Here is a 27,673-nt window from a genome sequence, read left to right as displayed (position 1 = left end):
TTATTATGTAATGTGTTGAGACGAGTGATAAATGCCAAGCTCATCCATTCTGTCACAAGAACTGCTTCTAAAATGCCCATATAAATTGGTACATGTTTCCTGCATGTTTAAAATCATAGCAAAACGACACAGGTAGGAACATGATAACATAAATGCGCAGTGAATAAGAGTGTCTCCGTGGTGATGCCCCGTATAGTAAACGCAAAATTCTCATTTAAATGAGGCAGTCTGCGCCACTTTTCAATTGTAAATGCAGTCTTAGAAAATCACACGCAACACACCCACTAATAGTACACACTATTTTATAGATTGCACACGCTGTTCACTATGTGGTCTTTGGATCTTAGTAAATCAGGCCCATAATCGTTTTACAGCACTATTTAAAAGCGATTGCAATTTTAGGGCTTATGTACGTTATTACCTGTGTGACAGTCAGTTCTTTTCTTGTTTGTCGTACTTGCAAAGTTTACGCACCATGCAGGACAATAAAGTATTTGATGAGCACACAGCAGTCGTGATTTTTTGTTCTCTAAATTATTAATGTGCACACTGCATTTATGCTTTTTTTTGTTCTCTCTAATTATTGATGTGCTCACTGCATTCCTGCTCTTTTGTTCTCTAAAATTATATATGTGCACACTGCACAGCACTCATGCTTTTTTTTTTCTAAAATCATTGATGTGCACACAGCACTCATGCTTTCCTCCTCTAAAATCACCGATTTGCACAAAGCACTCATGCTTTTCTCCCCTGTGGGCATCCCTTTTGTCACAACAGGCATTTGCACTTCTTTTGTCTTTAATTGTGGTTCCACATCAGCCTCACTCATGGATATCAATTTCCTTCCCATCTTTCTATTCACATACACATAAAGACATAGAAAAAAAGGCCTCTAAAGGTCTGCCATCTTCTTACCCCACAGGGAGTTTTAAGAGAATGGAAAGGTTTGTCTCAGCAGCAGCAGATCACCTGTCATACTTTGAGTCTCTGGTCCAAACTAAATGCAGCTAACCGTTAGCATTGAGCTTTATTAAATAGACACTCCTAGATTCTAATCCTTGCCAATATGAACCATGTGTCTCAGCTTATTCCAGCTAAATATGCTGCAGAGAGCAACAGAACGAGAAAATAGATCTTCTCACAGCAAGCTACAGCCGCCTCCTGCAACACGTGGGAGGTGAACAAGTTCAATATCAAGCCATACAAACACACAAACCCAGCTTGGAATGCAACGCTGTGTGGAGCTGACAGAACGAAGATCCCTCACAAAAGTGACAAATGTGATCTCTTTCAGCACATTTTTTTTACATCACATGAACATCTGCACACACAGGGAGTGTGTAGAAATAGATGAAGGTGTGTAGATGGTGGTCAAACTCGTGCAAAATTCTCAAATAAATTGAGAAATTTTCAAATTCCAATTCAATTTCATCAATTTAAATTAAATATGAATAGAAGTTGGAAACAGAAAGTTAAATTGCAATTGATATTTTTGGTGTATTCCAGAATCATGCTTTAAGTGTGTATGTCATGCATGACTGCTTTACAAATTTCATAGAAATGTCACTAATAAAAACTTCATGCACACGCTTTTGCCACATTCAATGCATGGTTTTGTCAAACATCCATCCATCCATCCATTTTCTACCGCCTGTCCCATTTGGGGTTGCTGTAGCCTATCCCAGCAACATTCGGGCGGAAGGCGGGGTACACCCTGGACAAGACGCCATCTCATCACAGGGCGTTTTTTTCAAACATTAAGAATACGATAATCTGTGTAATAAAATCATCTTCCATTAAAAAAAATGTTTGAGTTTGATATATTATCACTTTCAAATGATGGAAAATGGTGTAGTATACTCCATTTCCTAGAATCATCCAAATATTGAAAATAAAGGGATATTAGTGTTTAATTTTTGTGTTTGTAGATTATTTTTAGTATTTAAACAAATGATTACCTTTTAAATTGTTATTATTCAAATTCATTGAAGAGAAATTGCTAATTTGGCATTTTTATGGGCTGCAGCAGTACCCAATTGTAATACTTTCTCCCACCACTTGTGGCAAAAATTACAATCTCAAACAGAAGAGGTCTAGCGCTAAAATAATAAAGAAGTTTCTAAAGCGCAAAAAAATATGATGGGAATGGTGGGGCTGTATTTTCATATGAACTTAAATTTGATAGACAATTTATTTGAAAAACATTCATTATTATTTCATTTTATTTATTTTAGCAGGGAGTATTTGTATGTAAATTTATGTTTCGTCATTTGTTATGCAGTATTTTGGCTAGCATTTATTTTTTTTTAAATCAGACTGACCAAAGCCTACATTTAAGTGGTAGATAAATACAAATCTTTGTGATTAAATCATGGTTTCATATCATTTGACAAGGCTGTAAACTGTATTTATTGAATATGATTACAAACCCCGTTTCCATATGAATTGGAAAATTGTGTTAGATGTAAATATAAACGGAATACAATGATTTGCAAATCTTTTTCAAACCATATTCAATTGAATATGCTACAAAGACAAGATATTTGATCTTCAAACTCAAAAACTTTATTTTTTTTTGCAAATAATAATTCACTTAGAATTTCATGGCTGCAACACGTGTCAAAGTAGTTGGGAAAGGGCATGTTCACCACTGTGTTACCTCACCCCATCCTTTCTTGTGAAAGACTGAGCATTTTTTTGGAAAGCTTTTTTTATACCCAATCATGGCACCCACCTGTTCCCAATTATCCTGCACACCTGTGGGATGTTCCTAATAAGTGTTTGATGAGCATTTCTCAACTTTATCAGTATTTATTGCCACCTTTCCCAACTTCTTTGTCACATGTTGCTGGCATCAAACTCTAAAGTTAATGATTATTTGCAAAAAGAAAAATGTTTATCAGTTTGAACATCAAATATCTTGTCTTCGTAGTGCATTAAGTTGAATATGGGTTGAAAAGGATTTGCAAATCATTGTATTCCGATTATATTTACATTTAACACAATTTCCCAACTCATGGAAACGGGGTTTGTAAATCAAGAGTACGATTTCTAATTCAGTGTTATTCTGTAGTGGAAAAGTTGGGTCCTGAGGAAACAAAGATTAGGAACTCTTTCTCGAGACTTCAACTAACCCCCTCAATAACATACCTGTGCTTGATATAATGGTCTCCTGTCCAACGGTTTGTCCAAGTAAGTCATATTGGTTCAAGCGAGAGCTTTCTTCTTCCACTACTACAGAATCAGAGGCATTCCGTGTCCAAGCGTAAGTCACTTCTGAGATGGTGTAGGCATCTGGAAGAAGAAAGCATGCACAGAGGCTGAGTGTGACTAACGTACATTATCATTGATCATGAATAAGACCGTGGACACAAACTATGAGTAAAAACTTGCTTTGTCAAAAAACACGGAAACGTTCCATTGAAAGAAAGTGTTGATAAGCACGTGATGAAAATGTGATGATAACCATAGGAAGAGATACGGCACTACTCGGTCCTGGCTGATCAGTTCAGTATAAAAAAGTTGTCCATACAAGTATGAGAAGAACGGATAATGTGGTTAGATTTATCTCTCTGTCGGGCGCTTGTCAGTGTCTGTGCGGGTTTCTCTTCCAGAAGCTATCCCAACTGCACTCGAGCGGAAGGCCCCTGTACTCCCTGGACAAGTGGATCCAGTATTTGAGCAACAATTCCACTCATTGTACGATCAATAATTCAAAATAATTCCATAGTTTGGCTTAATTTGACCCCTCAAATTCATGCTGTTAGCAAACACTAAGAGCATCCCGCGATACACCTGATGTTGTGCATTGCCTCTAAGATGAAAAAACAACTGTTGGCACCGGATTTTGTGTATTTAGGAACCCCATAAATCCCGAAAATTGTAAATTAAACTATAAAGGCATGGTGGAAATAAGTTGTGTTGAATATGATAATTTATTGACATATTTTGCCTTAGTTACCTCAGACAGTGACATTTACTTATTTATGTATTGTTTTTTACAGTAGAAATTAACCATAAGAAATCGCCTGACCTTAATGATTTTATCAATTACTGAGGCGACGACTTTCTAACTGTTGGACACTGAGGACTCTTTATGTTGTTTACGGTACACTTTGTTTTTAAATCATATAGTTTTGTATGAAGGTCAGAAACTCCAAATCTGAGGCCATGGTTCTCAGTCGGAAAAGAGTGGACTGCACCCCTTGGGTCGCTAGTGAAGTTCAGCCTCAAGTGTCGGAGTTCAAATATCTCGGGATATTGTTCACGAATGAAGGACAAATTGCATGTTAGATTGACAGATGGAGTGGTGCAGCGTCTGCAGTGATGCAGTCACTGCACCAGACTGTTGTGGTCAGGAAGGAGCTGAGCCAGAAGGCAAAGCTCACGGTTTACCGTTCAGTCTAGGTTCCTACCCTCACCTATGGTCACGAGCTTTGGGTAATGGCTGAAAGGACAAGGTCACGAATACAAGTGCCAGAAATGTGTTTCCTCTGCAGGATGTCTGGAATCACCCTCAGAGATAGGAAGAGGAGCTCGGTCATCCGGGAGAGACTCAGAGTAGAGCCCCTGCTCCTTCACGTCGTGAGGAGCCAGCTAAGATTGTTTCGGGCATCTACTACGGATGCCTCTTGGGCAGTTCAATGGTGAGATGTTTCAGGCAAGTCCAAAGGGGCAGAGGCCTCGCGCAGACCAAGGACAAGATGGAGGGACTATGTCTCACAGCTTGCCTGGGAACCCCTGGGTGTCCTCTTTGTGGAACAAGAGGCGGTGGCTGAAAACAGGGAAGTCTGGGCATCTTTGCTTAGACTGCTGACTCCGCGACCCGGACTCTGATAAATGGCGGAAAAATGATGGATTCATGGATCGTTTTGTATATTATTGCTTTGCTTTGTATTTCATTTACTAACACTTTAGTAAAAGAATGTGACCTAATATTGTCGGTTTATTTCCATGGTATCAGTTCAGAAATATACTGTACCACTCATTTATACGGTGAAAACACAAACCACACACTTCTACAGGAACTTTTAGTTCCAGGAACTTAAGAATCCATGAACTTAAAATTCCTGAACTTTTGGTGAAACAAGGCCAATGTCTGACAGAACGAAGATACAGTCAAAGTGGAGGCACGTAAATAAGACTCACAAAACAGCACATTCTGAAGAGACGATCAGAAAGTGGCTTGAAGATGGTCTGTAAAACATAATCCAGTTTGACCAAAGAACCACCATTACACGTTATGTAGACCAAAAGGAAGTGTTTTAAATGTAGAAAAAAAATGTCATAACATGACGCTTTTGAAGGTACAATGAAATAATAGTATAAACTATACTATATAATATAAAGTACTGTTTTATTGTGGCAGATGTCTTCAAGCAGCATCAAATTGTGTATGTATAATAATTTTCTTTGAACTAGCATAGTTTTAAGCTTCTGGTACGATATTTTGTCATTTAATAATTGCCCATCTGGCAACACTGCGGTAGAATTGTGTAATAGTTTGCTAAAGGCATGGCTAGTGTGAAGGTATGTCCGTTCTTCTATTATTTTTGTCTTCAAAACCTTGTCAATATCTCACATTATCTAAAGCAATACTGTTGCGGAACTTATCAGGATGGAACTGAAGTTTTTCTTTGCTTAAAGGGGTCTTTATTATGAGGGTTTTTTTCTACATTTAAAACACTTCCTTACCGTCTACACAACATGTAATGGTTGTTCTTTGGTCAAAACATGTCATGGATTATGTTTTACAGACCATCTTCAAGCTGCTTTCTGACCGTCTCCTCAGGATCTGCCGTATTGTGGGCGGTCTTTTTTACGCACCTCCACTTCGACTGTGTTTTGTCCCCGTCAGCCATGTTGTAGGATTTTAGCGCTTCCATGTGGAGTCTACTGACAGATAAGTTAGAATTATGCGCTACTTTGTATTGGAAATGGCAATAGCGGAGGATGCAGGTACATGTACAAACCAGTCTGCAAGAGGATAGAAAAAGAGAAGGAACTTATTGAATTCAGCGTCAAATGGCTGATTCACAAAACGGTCTTTGGGTAAATTGCTACCATGTATGGATATATCTGCTGACATCACAGGGCGGAAAAGTTCAGAGGAAAGTGAAAATTCCAAACGGCTCAATTGGAGTAAGTAGGTAAGTAAGTAAGTAAGTAAGTAAGTACATTTTATTTATAAAGCGCTTTTCACAGATAAAATCACAAAGCGCTTTACAAAACATAGGTGAAGTAAAACAATTCAATTAAAACAAAAGGGGTAACATCAAAAAAAGGATACAAAGTGGATTAAAAATTATAGTTAAAAGGTGCAATAATTAAAAGCTTTACTAAAAAGAGAAGTTTTCAAATGTTTCTCAAAAGTTTCAACACAGTCATGATCACAAGGAGACTGGTGCAAATTGTTCTAGAGTCTGGGAGCTATAGCCTAGAATACCAGGTCTCCACAGGTTTTAAAACAAGTTTTTTGGGATATTTAAAAGACCCTGGCCTGAAGACCAGAGGCTCCCCCCTGAAAAGTAGGGACATAGCAAACACACTGAATGTCAGGACTAAAATCTTAAACTCAATGTGGAATTTAACTAGAAGCCATTGAAGGATAGAACGGGGTTGATATGGGCTGTTCTGGGTGCACTAGTCAAAAATCTGGCAGTCGCATAAAGGAAAGCAAGATTATTTTATAAATATCTGCGCAATGTCTCCATGGTTTGAATACAAATTTTTGGGACACAGGCAGATCCCAAATACACAAAAACAGTACCAATAGGAAAGAAAAGTTGGTTTTGCATAATTTACGACTAAGATTGTTTGTCTGTTTTGTAACAGCTATCTAAATAGCTAGGTGCTAGCCCTAAGAAAAAAAAAAACTTTAGCATGAAATTGGAATGCTGTTACCTTTCTACCCTGGTATTCAATGTAATACAAAACAGGAAATTAGGGAAAATTGTCTTTTTAATGTTTTTATTTCAAGCCAAAATGTCCTAGAATTAGCCCTTATAGCACAGTGGTCCCCAACCACCAGGCCGCAGAATAATTCTTTATATATATATATTTTTTTATTAAATCAACATAAAAAACATAAGATACACTTACAATTAGCCCTCCAACCAAAAAAACCGCCCTTTTTCATGACAAAAAAAAAAAAAAAAAAGAACACCCCCCCAGGACTAATTATCAAGCGTTGACCGGTCCGCAGCTACAAAAAGGTTGGGGACCACTGCTCTAGCACACATCTATACTGCTTTTCTTAGTTAAACTGCTAATTTACGAGCGCCATTCTGAACGCTAGAATAAAAGAAATGAACAGTAAGCAAAGGTATCAGAGTTACTCACAGCTGCCAAATTTCAGTGGACAGGAGTGAAAGTCCATGGGAAAATCCTCCAGATGCATTGGGCACTCTGCGTGGACGGTTAACCTGCATCCAATTTTGAAAGATTAGCAAAACTTTGCAAATGCCTTAATTTACAACAGTGCCACACAAACAAAATTAGATTAAAAAAACAGCCACAAATCCAACTCACAAGCCTCATGCACTATTTAAGACATTCGCCATATGTAACGCCTCCAGACAGAAATTATCTTTGCTATAATCAGCAAAGCAAAAAAAAAAACAGTTCTGCAGAGACTAGCATAAAAAAATATGTTGTTTTATGAAATAAATATGTAATATATTGTCATCATCGTAAGATAAAATTTGCTGAAATATTTGACAACATGCAAACTATTAGTTGTTTCTGTGTCTTCCTACTAAGCACATAAATCATGGCTTGGAGAGTCCAAGTGTGGGCGTGAGCTCAAATCTTTCCCAAATTGAGATTAGATCTCCATCATAGTGCCATAAATTACCTCATGGTATACAGTAATGTCCCGTCATCTTTGATCCGCAGCAATTTATTAGGCATGGTCATGTTATGAGCCACAGACTTTTTCCCGTTATGGAAGAAGGTGTCCGGGGTCCAGATTTTACTCGCCATCAGGTTGTTAAGAGGCAAAATATTCATTGGTCCATGAAATTTTAATCTCTCATCCTTCCAGGATTGCCTGAAGAAAACATCAATGGTGTACTCCTGAGGGAGAGAGGAGACAGATTAGCAGGAACATGCAAGTCATCAGTCAAGATGTTGCTGTGAGTGTATGGAAGATGAACGTGACTCCCATTCTTGGTGGAAGCATGAAAGAAAACATGGTGGACTTGTCACAACTTTGTCTTATCAGCTGCTACTTTCAACAGGAGCGCCGAGTAACTTGATGTATTTGCTAATGTGTGCTCTCCTTGTTCCTCGCAGCTTTTCCTAAAATGGCTCTGAGGCCGAGGCAACCTCTTGACCCGTGTAATCTTCTGTTGTCAAAGGAAAGCACACACAACAGCGCAGGAAATGTGTGATCGCACGTGTGTTTGCCGGATTCACAGCAAGTGAGAGGAAGAGATAAATCCCTTTTTGTTCCACTTGAAAAGCCGTCGCCACCGTGGGGCTGGACTCTAACAGTGAAACATGCGCACAGCATATCTATTACTGCAGGCCGTGAACATCTGGCCCGCCAGTAAATGATGCATACCACCCCAAAGACAAAATAGACCAAGAACACAAATGCTATGTAATATACGAGATGCCTTGTTTGTTGTGCAACAAATCATACGTGGGAGAAACCGGCACAGTCTTTAACATCAGGAAGAAAGAGCACAGAAAATAATGTGAAAAGGAAACATCAAAAGCGTGCACACAAGCCAAAAGACAACAAGTAGAACAAGAACAGCTAAAGTCTGCCATATCAGACCACTGCAAGAGGGAGAACCACCTCATGGATTGGCACCAAGGCCATGTCATCAGAACCGAGAACAACAAACACCACCGTTGGATCAGAGAAGACATCGAGATCCGGAAGACCGATCCCCAGATTGTGAACCGGGACATACGACTTTCCTACACCTGGTACACAGTTCAGAAGATTCGGACTGCAGATGGCGCTGTCGGCCTGCTACCTCAAGCGGGAATACAGCGCCAACAACTGTTTAAATCACCTGACCAGACACTTCACAGCAACATGACTTGACAACCTCTGAGGCAGGCCACGGTTGTAGGCAAAATCGTAAGGTACCGGTCTGGCTGTAAGAAAAAAAAATATATATATTTTATATAAAAACTAAAAACATATTTTTATCATCCAGCGGTTCAAAGATGGAATTGCTGGATTGACAATAAAATGATTATATTTCGGACAATCCACATTTATTGACAAAAGAGTTCCTCTTTGTCATCAGTCATTGAAAGGATCACCTTTTTCTCTGCACAGTGCCCGCAGCCATTTGTGCACCATCTAATCGGGCTCAACGTGCCAAAACAGCATATGCAAACACTTTCAGTCTGTATTAGCACACCCATAACCTGAGCACTAGGAGTTTGCAAACCCAAACCCTTTACAGGAAAGGATGTAGGGACCACGCTCAGACTAATCTACAGTACAATCCTTAGCAAAATAATGTCATAGGAAGGACAAATCGATCAAAATTCAAGTAGATAACTATAACCTAACATCTGACGTGTGTTTTTTTGTATATTTGACTATTCTATTTCTCTCCCGGAAAAGGGTGGAGTGCCCTCTCCGGGTTGGCGAGGAGACCCTGCCCCAAGTGGAGAAGTTCAAGTACCTAGGAGTCTTGTTCACAAGTGGGGGGAGAGTGGATCGTGAGATCGACAGGCGGATTGGTGCGGCGTCTTCAGTAATGCGGACGTTGTACCGATCCGCTGTGGTGAAAAAGGAGCTGAGCCGGAAGGCAAGGCTCTCAATTTACCGGTCGATCTACGTTCCCATCCTCACTTATCGTCATGAGCTTTGGGTCATGACCGAAAGGATAAGATCACGGGTACAAGCGGCCGAAATGAGTTTCCTCCGCCGTGTGGCGGGGCTCTCCCTTAGAGATAGGGTGAGAAGCTCTGTCATCCGGGAGGAACTCAAAGTAAAGAGAGGAGCCAGATGAGGTGGTTCAGGCATCTGGTCAGGATGCCACGCGAATACCTCCTGAGGGAGGTGTTTAGGGCACGTCCAACCGGTAGGAAGCCACGGGGAAGACCCAGGACACGTTGGGAAGACTATGTCTCCCGGCTGGCCTGGGAACGCCTCGGGATCCCCCGGGAAGAGCTAGACGAAGTGGCTGGGAAGAGGGAAGTCTGGGCTTCCCTGCTTAGGCTGCTACCCCTGCGACCCGACCTCGGATAAGCGGAAGAAGATGGATGGATGGACTATTCGTGGATGATTGAGTAGAGATCTAATGCGTTTCCATCTTTCATCTTTATTCAGCCGAGACACACTTTTTACATCATTAAAGATGACACAGCACACCACTAAAACAAAAACAAATAGTATTTATGGCAAGAGGTGGATATTCTGGTTACTCCTGACGAATCAAAATAGAATAGGCGTGGTTCAGGAGGAAGCAGTGGAGATTGAGCATGTTGGCCAAGAGGAGAAGAATGTAGATTTCCCCAGTAAGCAATTTGGGATTAATAGTATATTTGGTAACACTTTAGTATTGGGAACATATTCACTATTAATTAGTTGCTTATTAACAGGTTAGGTTTGGGGTTGGGGTTAGGGTTAGAGGGTTAGGTTTAAGGTTAACTTAGACTCTTAGTTAATGGCTTACTGGTTGTATAATAAGGCCATGCAGAATAAGGAATTAATAAGTACTTATTAACACATTAATAAGTAATTAATAATGACTAATTGGGAGTCAATGTGTTACTAATTTACATATTAATAAGCAAGTAATTAATGGTCAATATGTTCCCCATACTAAAGTGTTACCGAATATTTTATTGAAATGATTTTACTATCTGGGATCCAATATCACTTGAAAAGCACAACTGTCAAAATGTGTGAGTAGAAATGTGTAATGCAAAATTTCTTTCAGCGTGAGGCGTAATTAAAGCATAGCACTAATTTGCCAAACATAATATCCTATAATGATGAGTTTTATGCGTGACTGAGATTGGCCGATATTGTCACAAAAAATGTTTACATTTATTCATGGTGAGTGCTATAATATTGACAGCTTAACACAATATCAACACAGTATTTGAATAGGTTCCCTATTCTGTTTCTATTACAAACAATTATTTGACCAAAAGTGTTTTATCTTATATTTTGTCAGCTCTTTTTTCACTGATCTGCTGTCAGCTTTACCTCTCTTAAATGTCACGTTGATCTTGGAGTTATTATTTTGATCAAAGATGACAACTGCAAGTAATTATTTCCGCTGTCAACTGTGTGTCTGTCCATCTGGTCATTGCAAGGCATGTTGAAAAAGGACATAAGGAAAAATCTGGCCTAAATTTAGGGGACAGATTCCCTTCAGGCCAGTCAGATGTTGGTTCTCATCAGAACTTTGTATTTTTTGCATTTAGGCGGCTTTTACTTTGTATCGTTTAGGAAAGAATGAGTGTGTGAGACGTGCACACAGGCTGTTAGCATGTGCGAGTGAGTGATTTCTAATTTGCATATCATTCAGAGAGGGGAAAATTGAACAGCCGTATTGTAGCCATTAAATCAGTGGATCAATCACTTGGAAAATGGGTCCGCACAAAGGGAGGGGACATTTATGATATGATGTGATGGGGGAGGTGCATTTCTCAGAATGATAAGCAGGGAAGGCCCGGGATAAACAAAGGACTGACGTGAATACGATGAATACAATCGCATAAATAGATGTCGCGCTTCAGAAGGCAACCCCTGTCTCAGTCCTGTGGCCTATGCAGTGTGAGCCAGCACAAGGTTGACGTAAGTTTCTTCAAAATACATAGAACATCATCATACATAGAACATACAGTACATGGTTATACATGAAATGCATTGAATATGGTTTCTCACCATGTCTGTGTCGGAAACAGGTCCAAAGCTGGTGACGAAGATGTTTGTCTTCACCTCAGTTACCCTGTCTGGAAGGCACACAATGATTGAGATGATTAAGTTGGTGCCAAAAATGTGAGTAAGGAGCCATCAGGAGCCATCTTCAGATACCTCCCAACCACTAGATGGTGCTGTGAAGGCCACAGTGAACCCTGTCAGATCTCACTTGATAGCCGTAGCTACAGTAGTACTGTAGCAGATGGGTAGCTAGAAAGACAGTCCAGTTGTGATCGATAGAATGCCCTGAGATGACAATGACCTTAATGAATGAGAACATTCATAGACATAGAAATACATTGTTTTTTCCAATCATGGGTGGGAAGGAAGTGAGTGCAAAGAAGGAAAAGCGGATGACATTCATTGGATTAAAAAAAAGAAAAAATCTTGGCGAAGCAGTGCGAGCGAAGCACTTTACAATCTGCACCACACTAAAGTTGAAGTAGTTTGAGGTAAGAGCTCTATCACGAAACGTATTAAGCTTGTAGGCTAAGGCATCAATATATTCTGTAGTGTGGTGTATAAGAGGAAATATACAGTGTATAGAAGTCTGCAGTCTGTCCCTCCAGCATTTTTAAAGACTTGCGGCACAAGCTGCAATGTTTTAAGGATGTTCCTTGCAAAACGTTTCTTCGGCACAAGCTGCAATGTTTTAAGTATGTTCCTTGCAAAACATTTATTGGGACGGCGTGGCGCATTGGGAGAGTGGCCGTGTGCAACCCGAGGGTCCCTGATTCAATCCCCACCTAGTACCAACCTAGTCACGTCCGTTGTGTCCTGAGCAAGACACTTCACCCTTGCTCCTGATAGGTGCTGGTTAGCTCCTTGCATGGCAGCTCCCTCCATCAGTGTGTGAAGGGGTAAATGTGGAAGTAGTGTCAAAGCGCTTTGAGTACCTTGAAGGTAGAAAAGCGCTATACAAGTAAAACCCATTTATTTATTTGTTTATTTCCTCTTAGCACCTGTTTTTCTGTTTCAGGGATCTGTTTTTGTGTTTCCTCATCCACGAGGGGAAATTGTCGCTTTCTCGGTCCGAAAAGCTCTTGCTGCTGGAGGCTCACATAATAAACAATGTGAGAATGTGAGGAGCCCTACAACCGGTGACGTCATGCGCACATCGTCTGCTACTTCCAGTAAAGGCAAGGCTTTTTTTGTGGGGCGGTTTAGCTCGGTTGGTAGAGTGGCCGTGCCAGCAACTTGAGGGTTGCAGGTTTGATTCCCGCTTCCGCCATCCTAGTCACTGCCGTTGTGTCCTCAGGCAAGACACTTTACCCACCTGCTCCCAGTGCCACCCACACTGGTTTGAATGTAACTTAGATATTGGGTTTCACTATGTAAAGCGCTTTGAGTCACTAGAGAAAAAGCGCTATATAAATATAATTCACTTCACAATTCACTTTTTTATTAGCGACCAAAAGTTGCGAACTTTATCGTCAATGTTCTCTACTAAAGCCTTTCAGCAAAAATATGGCAATATCGCGAAATGATCAAGTATGACACATAGAATGGAACTGCTATCCCTGTTTAAATAGGAAAATCTCATTTCAGTAGGGCTTTAAAGTTGAATTACTGTCATGAATGAACTTCTGCACGATATTGCTTTTTATTACTGATTTTTTTTTAAAGTTTCACCTGTATGGTGATGTCGATTTAAGTGGGTACGTTTAAGTGATAATAAGAACACGGTGGACGAGTACTTGATGGGACGGGTTGTCAACCTAAGCGAGCTCAGCTGCGCAGCCCATTGAAATTGAAATTGAAATTTTTATTAGTAAATTGCACAGTTCAGTACATATTCCGTACAATTGACCACTAAATGGTAACACCCCAATAAGTTTTTCAACTTGTTTAGTCAGGGTCCACGTTAATCAATTCATGGTCAATCATGTTAGTATTCGAGTTGCTGATGTTAGATTTAGATTTATTGGTCCCCGTTGGGGGAATTCATTTTCACTACCGCACATTTAAACAAAAGACATTACACATCACAAAAACAAAAATAACAAAAAGACGTCATACATAACCAACACATTTACAGGCTTGTCAGACAGGTCAGCCGGGCCTGCTGTTAAAGGGGAACATTATCACCAGACCTATGTAAGCGTCAATATATTCCTTGATGTTGCAGAAAAAAAAGACCATATATTTTTTTAACCGATTTCCGAACTCTAAATGGGTGAATTTTAGCGAATCAAACGCCTTTCTATTATTTGCTCTTGGAACGTGACGTCACCTAGGTAGTCAACCGCCATTTTCTCAAACACATTATAAACATCGAGTCAAATCAGCTCTGTTATTTTCCGTTTTTTCGACTGTTTTCCGTACCTTGAAGACATCATTCCTCGTTGGTGTGTTGTCGGAGGGTGTAACAACACAATCAGGGACGGATTCAAGTTGATTTACGTAGAATGTGCATCGATTAGCACGGCATGCTAATCGATGCTAACATGCTATTTAGGCTAGCTGTATGTACATTTGTAGCTATATTTGCATCCAGCCTTTCTCTCCACCCACATTTAACGCCAAACAAACACTTACCAATCGACAGATTTAAGTTGCTCCAGTGTCACAAGATGCGAAAGTCCCGATCGTTTGGTCTGTACATTTTACCGGCGATGCTAAGGCAGACATGGCACAGAGATGTATGGATATCCTGCAGATGCATTTCTAACAATAAAGTCAACGAAATCACAAATGTGAGTTTTGCTGATGTTATTGACTTATGTGCTAATCCGACATATTTGGTCACAGCATGACTGCCAGCTAATCGACGCTATCATGCTACTGAGGCTAGCTGTATGTACATTTGTAGCTACATTTGCATCCAGCGTTTCCCTCCACCCACATTTAATGCCAAACAAACACTTACCAATCGACGGATTTAAGTTGCTCCAGTGTCACAAGATGCGAAAGTCCCGATCGTTTGGTTTGTACATTTTACCGGCGATGCTAAGGCAGACATGGCCAAATAGCGTCAATAGCTATTTGCTCAATAGCTTCAGTTTCTTCTTCAATTTCGTTTTCGCTATCTGCCTCCATACTCCAACCATCCGTTTTAATACATGCGTAATCTGTTGAATCGCTTAAACCGCTGAAATCCGAGTCTGAATCCGAGCTAATGTCGCTATATCTTGCTGTGCTATCCTCCTGGATAGCATGTATATCACTGTATGACGTCACAGGAAAATGGACGGTGGCTTCACAGATAGCGAAAATCAGGCACTTTAAAGCCTTTTTTCGGGGTATTCAACGACGGGTAGAATTTTGAAAAAAACTTCGAAAAATAAAATAAACCACAGGGAACTGATTTTTATTGGTTTTAACCCTTCTGCTGAAATTGTGATAATGTTCCCCTTTAAAGGCGGCTATAGCTGCAGGGATAAGGTTTTTCTTGAGGCGGGCCCTCTGGAATTTGATGGTTCTGTACCTGCGCCCTGATGGTAGTGGGATTATGTATTGGTGTAGTGGGTGACTAATATCCTGGACTATTGTTTTTGCCAGTCGAATGATGGACCTGGGGTTTAAATCTGAAATGTTGGTTGTGGGTAGGCCGATGATTTCAGCTGCTACGTTTGTAATGCGTGTGAGTTTGGTCCAGTTGGTTACAGAAAGCATGATGAAAAAACATGTGGAACAGTACATAAGGATGGGTTAAACAATGCTTTGGTAAAGTAATAACAGGAGATGAGGTTCAACGTATAGTCCTTTAAGTTTTCGGATGGCTGACAGTCTTTGTTGACTTCTTTTTTGAATGTTTGTGGTGTGCTGATCAAAGGTGAGTTTATTGTCCAAGGTTTCGCCCAGGTATTTAAAAGTGTCAACTGTTTTAACTGTTTGTGTGTTTATGAGGATGGGGTGCTGAGGTGAGGGGGGGGGTTGAACCATATTTCTTCTGTTTTATTGACATTGATTTCCAGATAGCTGGCTGTGCATGACTCTGTGAAATGTTTGACTGTGTTATGATAGTCCAGGATGGATTGACTGTTGCAGAGGAGTGCGAGAATGGCTGTGTCATCTGAGTATTTTAAGTAAGTTGTGGTAGGTGAGATGCTACGGCAGTCATTGGTGGAGAGTGTGTACAAAAATCGTCCGTAGTCGTAAATGTTGCTTGTTTCTATTGTGCATTTGACAAAGGTTCATGTCAAGTGTGTACAAACTTGCTTCACCCGTGTTGGACCTAAGTAAAACTATGCACAAGCGACTCGTGTGGGACTACATTTATCTTAGAGACACACAAACGGCGATCTTGAGCGTATGAAATGTGTCCTAAATGTTCACATCCATGTGACAGATAGGACGAGCAAATCCTCATATGCTTGCTATTCATGTGATAATGTGCTACTGCATCAGCGCTGCTACATCAGGTCCATTTGCTTCCTCTACACTCTGTCTCTTTCAATAATTACTGAAGCTTGATCTCTGACGCTCGCTCAATTTAAAAAGCTTTCCCTTTTACTCAAACACTCTGCACCACACAACAAACTCTATCTACTACAATCTAAAGAAATCATTATTCCAAAGTAAAGTGCTCTCATGCATTGCAAGGCTAGCCACCACCCCACCACTATTATGGCTCCACTGTTTTTAGTGAAGGCAAGGGAATAAAGAAACTAATATCCCCAAGCCATACTTCTTGGTCACGGTCACCTTAAGAGTGCTCAGGAAGTGGACGAGCACCTCTACGACCACCACACACTCTTCACTGTGTAAAAGAGGACAGAGTTGTAAAAAAAAAATTTGGTTTCTCAGACGGGTTGAGGCAGGGACTGGGACTTTGGGGGTACTTTTTATTTATTTTTTCCCGTAAAAAAAGAAGTAATCATCAACTTAAAGTGCCCTTTTTGGGGATTGCAATAGAGATCCATCTGGATTCATGAACTTAATTAACATTTCTTAACAAAAAAAGAAATCTTTAACAACAATATTTATGGAACATGTCCACAAAAAATCTAGCTGTCAACACTGGATATTGCATTGTTGTATTTATTTTCACAGTTTATAAACTTATATTCATATGTTGTTAAAGTATTATTCAATAAATATATTTATAAAGGATTTTTGAATTGTTGATATTTTTAGAATAGTTTTGAAAAATCTCACGTACCCCTTGGCATACCTTCGAGTACCCCCAGGGGTACGCGTACCCCCATTTGAGAACCACTGTATTAGACTGTACAACTCCTCTCTGGGGGTGTGGGGGGGTTACTCTTTAATAAATGTAATTAATTACCGAGGACATTAATTGATGCGTGGCTTTTAAAAAAAACCTTCAAATATTTGGCATATAAAGTTGAGAGACATTTCATGAGAGCAGAGTGTAACTGTGTGTGTGCCTTTAAAAGGCGGTGCAAGTTGCAAAGTGATGTGTGAAGTCAGCGATAGCGTGCTCAAAGTAGCATTTCACCTCAGCTGTGTTTCTTAATTTAGCAGCGGCAGTTTGCCGATAGTGACAACATCTCTGTTGAAGCTTTTCACTGGATTGTGTTAGCGCTAGTTAATAAAAAGATTGAAAGTGCTTCAATGGCTGTCTTGTCTCCTTGTCCACAAACGGGGTATTGTAGGATTGCAAGCTTGTCACATCAATCAATAATTTGTCATTATTCAGTCATAGTAGTGTGTGTGTGTGTGTGTGTGTCTGTGTGTATACTTAGCCTACATTTACAGTCTGATATTTCTTCTTCCTATTTAAAATACATTTTATTTTAGTGTGGTGTGGGCTGTTTCTTTCATTGGTAAAACGTCACTTCCTGCATTGGACTTGCTGTGCTTCCGATGCTGTCTTGTTGACATTAAAAGTAGTGTGCCACGTTCCATTTTTTTACCTAATTTTTAAAGAAGGCATTGGATACAACTGACAGAGATATTACAAAACAAGTTTTCTTTTACTTGATCAAAAACTACCGTATTTTCCAGGCCATAAATCGCTACTTTTTTCCACGATTTGAACCCTGCGGTTTATATTTATTTCTTCTCAAATTTGGTGGCTGCGACTAAAATACCGGTCCGCTCGGTAGCCCGGAAAACTCGGTAGCAGTTTGAAATGACACTGAAGACTGCATCTTGCACATAACAAATTACAATTTTCATAAACGAGTTATTTTAAGAACAGATATAAATTGGACTTGTATTCAATATTGAACTTTGTGGAAAGCAAAACTTCTGTCTTGAATAAAATACTTGTGTAAACACAAATGTAACATAATATTACATGCAAATAAATAGACTCCAACTTTGAGATTGCTAAAATCTTTAAATGATGACATTCACCACTATTGTAATTGTTATATGGTATTGTGAATAAACTTGAAACTTAAAACTTGAACTTTAGTGGTCAATTGTACGTAATATATACTGTACTGTGCAATCTACTAATAAAAGTTTCAATCAATCAAAAGTAGGAATTTAAATTTTCTGTGTTGAATACACCCCGCCTTCCGCCCGAATGCAGCTGAGATAGGCTCCAGCGACCCCCCGCGATCCCAAAAGGGACAAGCGGTAGAAAATGGATGGAATGATGTATTGAATACAATACTTGAGGCATATGTAGTATTAATGTGTAGAAAAAAACAGTCTTTTCCACCGTATGATGGGCACCACATTTTTAGCTATGTGTAGAGCGACCACTTTAGTGATTGTTTTCCACTGTGCTTCTTTCTTATCATGCATGAATGGCACTTTGCGTGAATGATTCCACTAAAGTAAGCTGATTTAAAGAGGGAGTTTGTTGTTACGGTCTTGTTTGCCTTGTAATGAGTTGCATTTTTTGCACTCGGCTTAATGCTTTGATATCAGATGCTGCTGTCTTTCTCAAACAGACTTTGCAGCGTGCAGTCACGTCTGTGATGACATTCACGTCTGTGACTGCACACCTGAACTACTAGGTGAATCCCCGCTATGGAAATAAGGGGGAGGGTGGAAGCTATGGAAGCTCCTGGGGACAAACAAATGCCGGAGCTAGAGGAGAAAAAACTTTTATTTATTATTTTTCTTTTTTTTTTTAAATCGCCTGTGACAAAAAACTCAAATATATCGATACAATCAATTTATTGGCCAGGCCTAATCAAACACATTGGTAACGACGTTGCAACGTACGTTAAAGTATTTAGATTACTCGTTACTAGTAAAATGTATTCCGTTATTATATTACGATGTTTTTCTTAACACTGCTGAGTGTTAATGTGTGCTCTCATTCCTGAAAAAACAAACAAAAAAAAACAGATGTATCATAGAGCAACACTTTTCATAACAAACCAACAATAGTTCCTTGCAGTTTTAAAGCCCATCACCCCCTGAGTAAAATACATGTTTTCAGTTTGAAATGATCCAAAGTGCATTTAATGCCTGAGGACGGCGGGGCCGTTATTTTTAGGAACACAAGGACAATATCAACGTTCATTTATTCGGCAAGAACAGTCAAACATGTGCTTTACATAAAGTCCTCGTCCATCGGTACAGATGGGTGTGCTGAACCGCGTGTAATTGGTCAGATGAAACCTGCCTCCATTCAGACTGTCCCACTGTGAACCTTCCCAAAAGGCAATCTAACCTTCCCTCACAGAGGGAAGGCGAATACCAATCTACTGTTGTACAACAAGCAAAACATCGAGGAACTCCTTCCATATTGGATATTGCTGTTTTCACCAGGGATATAATGTATGCAGGAAGCAACACATTGCATCATTTCCACATGACTTATTTACACAGCCTGTCATTTCAACACATGACTACATCCCGGCCTTGCAGGTAATCATATTTTACTCCAGATGTCGTCAAATGCTTCTGCAGAAGTTCCCAACTACACAATCTTCTGGGTTACAACATGATGGGAGTTACAGGAATCAGCTTCAAACTCAGATCATCAATAATTCGCCAGGTAAACCACAACCCAACAAAAGGATACCCGTACCTGTCCGCAAGGAAATATGTAGAATAGCTACAGCTGTGGTCAAAAGTTTACAAACACTTGTAAATAACAATGTCATGGCTGTCTTGAGTTTCCAATCATTTCTACAACTTTTATTTTTTTGTGATAGAGTGATTGGCTCACATACTTGTTGGTCACAAGAAGGCATTCATGAAGTTTGGTTCTTTTATGAATTTATAATGGTTCTACTGAAAATGTGACCAAATCTGCTGGGTCAAAAGCATATATACAGCAATGTTAATATTTGGTTATATGTCCCTTGGCAAGTTTCACTGCAATAAGGAGCTTTTGGTAGCCATCCACAAGCTTCTGGCAAGCTTCGGGTTGGATTTTTTACCACTCCTCTTCACAAAATTGGTGCAGTTCAGCTAAATTTGTTGGTTTTCTGACATGGACTTGTTTCTTCAGCATTGTCCACACGTTTAAGTCAGAACTTTGGTAATGCCATTCTAAAACCTTAATCATAGCCTGATTTAGCCATTCCTTTACCACTTTTGACATGTGTTTGGGGTCATTGTCCTGTTGGAACACCCAACTGTGGCCAAGACCCAACCTCCGGGCTGATGATTTTAGGTTGTCCTGAAGAATTTGGAGGTAATCCTTCTTTTTTATTGTCCCATTTACTCTGTGTAAAGCACCATTTCCATTGGCAGCAAAACAGGCTCATAGCATAATACTACGTCCACCATGCTTGATGGTAGGTGTGGTGTTCCTGGGATTAAAGGCCTAACCTTTTTTCCTCCAAACATATTGCTTGTTATTGTGGCCAAACAGCTGTTTTTTTTTTCATCTGACCACAGAACTTTCTTCCAGAAGGTCTTATCTTTGTCCATGTGATGTCTTTCTTTGGGGCCAGGACTTACATTCTGAAAAATTCTTAAGGTTTAAGCTTTTTCTTCCACATGTCATAACTTTGGTTTATTTATGATACAATAATAGCTGCTGTTGCTCTGCGACTTGTTTGATATTGCCAACCAAAAACCATGGTGCAAAACACCAAGACACAGATTAGCGATAAAATGAAAGCAGAAATGGTGAAAATTGGTGTAAAAGATTATCTTAGACTCCGTGCAAACACTTAATGCTTTGTAAGTACATTTTAGAATGTCGGCAAGTAAAAAGTACCATCAGAAGCTTGTGTTCCCACCATTATTCTCCTGAACCTTTTAGTTGCATCACAAACCTAGCTTTCCTGTGCTCTGTTTGCAGGCATAATGGTCTGCTGACTGGGGGTTCAGCAACAAAGTAGGTGGACACAATTTGCAATTATTATCATTCACAAACCCTGAATACACACCAGGGAAATGTAATATTAGTCCTCATGGTTCCCCGTGTTGACCTGTGCCACTACTTCCACGTTCCCTTGTTTGCTTGCTGCGAGCTTCAAAGCTAAACATTGTGCCTTTTTCTGTCTGGTTGTCAGTCTTTTTCCAAACTGCACAAGGGGTATTTTTTCGTTGTTACTTTTCACTATGTTCTCTTGCGTCCTTTTATGTGTGGTTTCCCAGCCTTTAGCCAGAATATATGCTCTACTTACGTTTTTCTCCAGTTTTTTTTTGTACTATACATTTTTGGGAATATTTTTATATTGCCATATATGTACATAGAAATTGTGTTATACAATGTTCATGACTCTGGTGTGTGCATCGGGGTCCAAAATCAAGCTAGCTTGTCAGTTTTGTTACTTTTACGGTATGCTTTTATTTCTGTGGTCTGGACAGGATCACCGTGGAATCCATTTAAATCAACGTCCATCAACTTAAATGAACAAATGTTGCCAACATAACCGAAATTAAGCCAATATTTACTTCTAACTTTTATCAGACACACACAGTACAGCAGCAGTGGGATTAAATAAATGTATTGTTAGCCTCAAGTAGATCTCAAGTCTTTAATCCCAAATCCAAGTAAAATCAAAAGACAAGACAGATCCAGTCAAGTTTTGAGAAAATATGAGCCATGTCGGATGGAGTCTTATTTAGGAACTGCACTTTTTTTGGAACTTTGACTAGCGTTCGCAATTATCATGAGAGACAAGGAAACCAATTTTTTTTTTTTTTATGCTTTCTAACATGTGAAAATCGGCTCATTCTTGGTGGCTAGCAATGCCGCTAATGGGAGCAATCAATTCTACCTCTAAATCACTTTAAAAAAGTGTATGAAAAACTGTCAGCAATACTTCCGTTATGTTCTGTAACCTGTAAAGTAACTAAGCAACCAACATTGTTATTTTAAGAGCAAACACCGAGGTACTCTTTTTAGCGTAGTAACACATCGGCATGCTACGGCATTAGCCGTAGAAGATAACTACGGCAAGAGATAAGATAGCTTCTACGTAAACACTAAATGCATTTCAATTTGTATTGCACTAGACAATGCGATAGGACACCAATCTGTACAGACTAAAAATCATGAACAATCATATTACAGTATCTGTAAAGTATTAGCCCACATTACATATTTTGTTTGTACACAGCTAGCCAGACAGCGTATGCTGTCTGTCACGATACATGCATGATGTGCTCCATGTATAATGATCAATATGAAAAATGACTTATTCAACGGACAGTTGTCTGTTTGGTCCAGTTGGCCGGGGAAGTTTTTTCCAGTTTATTATGGATAAGCACTCTATGTATGTTAAAATAGCTTGGCTTCAAGTTCTACATTTTGCAGCTTTGAGTCACTTTTACTTCACTCTCTCATTGTCCGTCTGTTCCAACATTTCACCCTTACTTTGGGCTCGCTTCTAGAAGCAGCAGTTCATCCTCCATAAATCTAACTTCAAAAAGCTGCGAAACTTGATGAATTTTACCGGCCTTAAAAGGCATCGCCTCCCAACTACACGAGTGCACATATTGCCCGTCCCATAAAAGGGGTGGAGGGGTCGCACTAATATCCAATGAAAACCAAAACTCTAGCCCTAACCTAAGTAATACATATAAATCCTTTGAAATGCTTACTATGAGGTCTGTCACTGGGTCCTATTCTGACTTTATCAGTGCATTTTCAGAGTTTGTCCCTGATCTAGTGATGCGGGCAGATAATATAACTGTAATGGGAGATTTTCATATCCATGTGAATACCCCGTCAGATCCGCCGTGCGTAGCGCTCCAGACTATAATTTATAGCTGTGGTCCTACACGAATAAAAATTAATTCACGCATCGCAACGGTAATACGATAGACATTAGCCCTTGTCTGGGGTGTCACCACCTCCAAAGTTATGGTACTCCGGTACACTAAAGTATTGTCTAATCATTACCTTATAAAAATTTGAAATTCTGACTCATTGTCAACAAGCTGCTAATAACCAATGCTTTTAGCAGCCGCAATATTACTGTCACAAGTACAACTCTTGCTGGCCTACTGCCTTCGGTAATGGCACCATTCCCAAATTATGTGGGCTCTCTCGATAACCTCACTAATAACTTTAATGATGCCCTGCGCAAAGCCATTGATAGTATAGCACCGTTAAAGCTAAAAAAGGCCCACACAGCCTATTTGGATGACAGGAGAAACGTCTTTTGAGACAAACTGAACAGTCTGGTTGCGATCGATTAAATGCTTTGTGAATATAATGACAAGGATGAAGGAGAACATTCATCGACAATATAAATAATAGGAAACGAACCAGCTAAGTAAAATACTCACAAACAAGGACTATTTCTATACAGTAGAACAAATAACAGTATGCATGTTAACAATAAACACATAACTTTAGCAGTTAAGCATTGAATTAAATGTTTTTTTTGCATTATTAATAACACACCTTTAGACATTGACAATACAGTAAACCAAATGAAAAGGGGTTGGAAAAGGAGCAAGTTATGATATTTTTTTCATTATAAATGCATTGCATGGGGTTTGACCATTGCCCTTACTAAGATGGCTGCCACATTAACCCTGTTTGGTAGGCTGATCCTGACGTATTTGAGGAGAGTTCCACTTTCCCATCGTCGCAATTTGTCCAGTATAAAGTGTCACAAAGATGCATCACTGCGGTGGTTGTGACCCTAAGGTGCAGACACTTGATGATGTGCAGATAAGAGTCTTTTAATTATGCAATAATTGGTGCAGCAGGGAAGTGCTGAAAAGCATATGCAGGTTGCATCCAAAGTAAATCAGATATGAAACCAAGCATATACTGTAGAGTTTGCAACAGGTAGAAACGTTAGTCAGCTAGCAACATTAGACAATAGTCAGTAACATAGACAATCCTTCAGTGCTGACTGCTGGCAGGCTGGCATATAAAGAAGCCTGATTGGCAACCACAAACAGGTGTGCTCCGGTTGCTAATCAGGGACAGGTGAGGGAAACAGCACTCAGACCAGAGTGGTGTATTTAGACAGCAAGTGAACAGAAAAAAAAAAGAGTGCTGGACAGGAAACAAATACAGGAAAAAAAGGAACCACAAGAATTTGTCAGACCTGCATGACAGGTCGTGACAAAAAGTTTTGTTTTATGACGTTTCTATTGTTTGTTATTTTTTATTATTTCCCCAAAGTATAGCAGTTACTAGTCTGTGTTTATTTATCTTTGTTTTGTGTGTTGTGTGTAATTTTTTAGGCAGAGAAATTATCTGGCAATCATGCCGCTATGTAATTTCATACCATGGGCCAGATAAGCATAGTTAAATCATATTTGTCTTCAAATAATAAGTAAGTAAGAACTGTCTTTATCTATCCATCCATCCATCCAAATAATCATATGATTATATAGTTGCATATTACTTAGACATACAAGGTATTAGTTAGTCTCCAACAACAAACTCCACCGCGTTATTCAATTTACAGCGTCAAGAGCTTAACTAGACTCTGTAAAGTATTTTAAATCAGCACTGAAATGAGATTTTATTTTTTAAACGGGGATAGCAGGTACATTCTATGTGTCATACTTGATCATTTCGCGATATTGCCATATTTTTGCTGAAAGGATTTAGTAGAGAACATCTACGATAAACTTCGCAACTGGAGAATAGCCCTGCCTCTACCGGAAGTCGCAGACGATGACGTCACATATTGATGGCTCCTCACATATTCACATTGTTTTTAATGGGAGCCTCCAACAAAAACAGCTATTCAGACCGAGAAAACAAAAATTTCCCCATTAATTTGAGCGACGATGAAAGATTTGTGTTTTGATAGCAATTTTGATAGCAATATTGATAGCAACGGACTAGAAAAAAAAAGTTTAAAAGTTTTAAAAAAACGCGATTGCATTGAGACGGATTCAGATGTTTTTAGAGACATTTACTAGGATAATTCTGGGAAATCCCTTATCTTTCTATTGTGTTGCTAGTGTTTTAGTGAGTTTAACAGTACCTGATAGTCGGAAGTGTACGTCCACGGCCGGGTGTTGACACGCAGTGTCTCGGGGAAGTCGACGGCAGCTGTATGGGCAGCACAAGCTCAGCTGATATCCGGTAAGAGGTGACTTTTTAACCACAATTTTCTCACTGAAACCTGCTGGTTGACATTCGGTTGGGATCTAAAAACGTTGGACTACAATGTCGGACTCGTGCAGAGCTCTTCGGGTAAAACGTTACCATGGATGAAGATATCTGCTGACGTCACAAAGGGTGAACACGTCAAAACTTGGGCAAATTCCAAACAGTACCTTTGGAGGAAGTAAGAAGTAAGGCAAGATTGTTTTATAAATATTTATGCAATGCCTTTATAGTTTAATTTAAAAATGTCAGAACTTATGCAGATCCCAAATACACAAAAAGCAGTGCCATTAAGTAAAAAAAAGCTGGTCTTGTATAAGAGGTCGCCTTCAACCAAACTAAATATATACATAAAAACGTTTTTATTCAACCTTTATAGCATTACCAGGGTCTGTGTCAGGGGTTGGTAACCTGTGGCTCCATAGCTTCCAGGGATTTTTTTTTTTTCCCCAGAGTGGGATAAAGATAGAGCTGCACAATTTATTGTTAAGACTTTGATTTGCTCCTGCTCTGTTCTCTCTCCCAGTGCTATTGTTTTTTCTTCCTGCCCTTTTTGGGATAAATAAAGATGTTTTTTGGACGGTTATGTCTTCCTGTCTGTCTGGGATCCAAACTTTGCTGAGCGTGACAATAATAGTCTTCAAAAAAACCTCTAAACCCAAATGTGCACTTCCTGCCTTCACAATAAAAGTGCTGCATCAGAATCAGAATAGTTTTTATTGCCATTGTTTGAGAACGGGTTCACAAACTAGGAATATTTCTTGGTGCAATCGTGCAACATAAAAGACATTTAACACAGAATAGAAGAACATGAGCTGTAACGTGTGCATGTTAAAGTCTTAGTAAAATTGCTTTCCCATGCATGTTTTTTGCACATTGGCAATGTTTTGCAAATATTTTGGGTTTGCTTTGATAATTATAACAATATATTGAGGGTTGTATTTTATTGTCAAATGTATTACTTTACCGTTTATTTACGTCATTGCGGTAATTACATTTAGGTTAAACTTGCATGTCAAAATTTCATTAAAAAGATTAATCTTTCTTTGACAAAATGCAAATGTTTTCTTTCTGATTTGTAAACGTTATCCATCTCTAGTGGTAATGATGGGTCAGTGTGAGGTTTTTCGTAAGTGTATTTCACAGTTTTTGTGGCAACTTTCTCTCTGGCACTCATCAAAAGCGAACACTTTCCTTTCCCCTCTCCCTTATCTCTCCCGCTAGCTTCTTTGTTGTGTCTTAACTTTTTGTAGCCTCTTTTGCACTGCTTTCCCAAATCTAAACAATGGAATTGATCAACTAGCCTCAATGAAATTTACAAGATCTCAGTTTTTGTGGAAACTGCCTGCCACGAGGGAACGGTTGTTGCTGGACACACGGTGGACTCTTGGAAGGAGCAAAAGACTGCGTACCTGGCGACCCTTTCAGTTGAGGATGAAGATATCTACTTCCACGGCGTAGCGCAGTGGAAGAGTGGCCGTGCGCAACCCGAGGGTCCCTGGTTCAATCCCCACCTAGTACCAACCTCGTCACGTCCGTTGTGTCCTGAGCAAGACACTTCACCCTTGCTCCTGATGGGTGCTGGTTAGCGCCTTGCATGGCAGCTCCCTGCGTCAGTGTGTGAATGTGTGTGTGAATGGGTAAAAGGTGGAAGTAGTGTCAAAGCGCTTTGAGTACCTTCAAGGTAGAAAAGTGCTATACAAGTACAACCCATTTATACGGAACCATGATAACAGGACATCTACTGATTGGAGTAAGCGTAGCCCTGGTGTATCGACAAGTTGGAAGATGCTGGCAACCATTCAAGGTACCCCAAAGTAGCCACAAATGATTGGAGGCACTCAGACTTTTGTGATTTTGGACTGTATTGCAAACTTGGCGATATCTGGAGAAGCTGTCTGCTCTGGTGAAGTATGATGAATTTAAAAACTTTAAATTTGCTTTTGCTCGCTTAAACATAAACATTCTAATCTGGATTGTTTTTAATGGCGGCAAGGTTGTTGCTTCGAGTTTCCCCTAAAAGGACAGTGTAACTATAAAAGTGGGTGACATTGTTATCACCTACCTAGGTTCTATTCTAGAGGCCAATCTTTCCTGTGATAAAATGGCAACCAAGGTAATCAAAAAGGTCAACCAAAGAACTAGATTCCTCTACAGAATCTCCTCTCTGGTCAACAAAAGCACCTTGAAGATTCTAGCGGGAACTCTCATTCAACCCTTTTTCGCTTACGCTTGCACCTCCTGGTACCCCAGCACCTCCAAAACAATCAAATCTAGACTCCAAAAATCCCAGAACAAGCTAGTCCGGTTAATTTTAGACCTCCACCCCAGATCACACCTCACTCCAACCCACTTCTCCAAAGTGGGCTGGCTCAGGTTGGAGGACAGAGTAA

General features: G+C 39.7%; 1 protein-coding gene across 1 annotated transcript in view; it reads right to left on the bottom strand.

Annotated features, from left to right (window-relative positions):
* Positions 1-27,673, bottom strand: part of LOC133553373 (gamma-aminobutyric acid receptor subunit alpha-2-like) — a 118,261-nt gene that overhangs the window by 42,274 nt on the left and 48,314 nt on the right. Inside the window, 4 exon segments of the mRNA XM_061901496.1 lie at positions 3,151-3,294; positions 7,342-7,424; positions 7,856-8,076; positions 11,876-11,943. Coding sequence (XP_061757480.1) covers positions 3,151-3,294; positions 7,342-7,424; positions 7,856-8,076; positions 11,876-11,943 — 516 coding nt within the window.

Source organism: Nerophis ophidion, linkage group LG05 (genome assembly GCF_033978795.1).
Source record: "Nerophis ophidion isolate RoL-2023_Sa linkage group LG05, RoL_Noph_v1.0, whole genome shotgun sequence".
In the NCBI taxonomy this organism is placed as follows: domain Eukaryota; kingdom Metazoa; phylum Chordata; class Actinopteri; order Syngnathiformes; family Syngnathidae; genus Nerophis; species Nerophis ophidion.
This window is presented reverse-complemented; position numbering and strand designations above follow the sequence as displayed.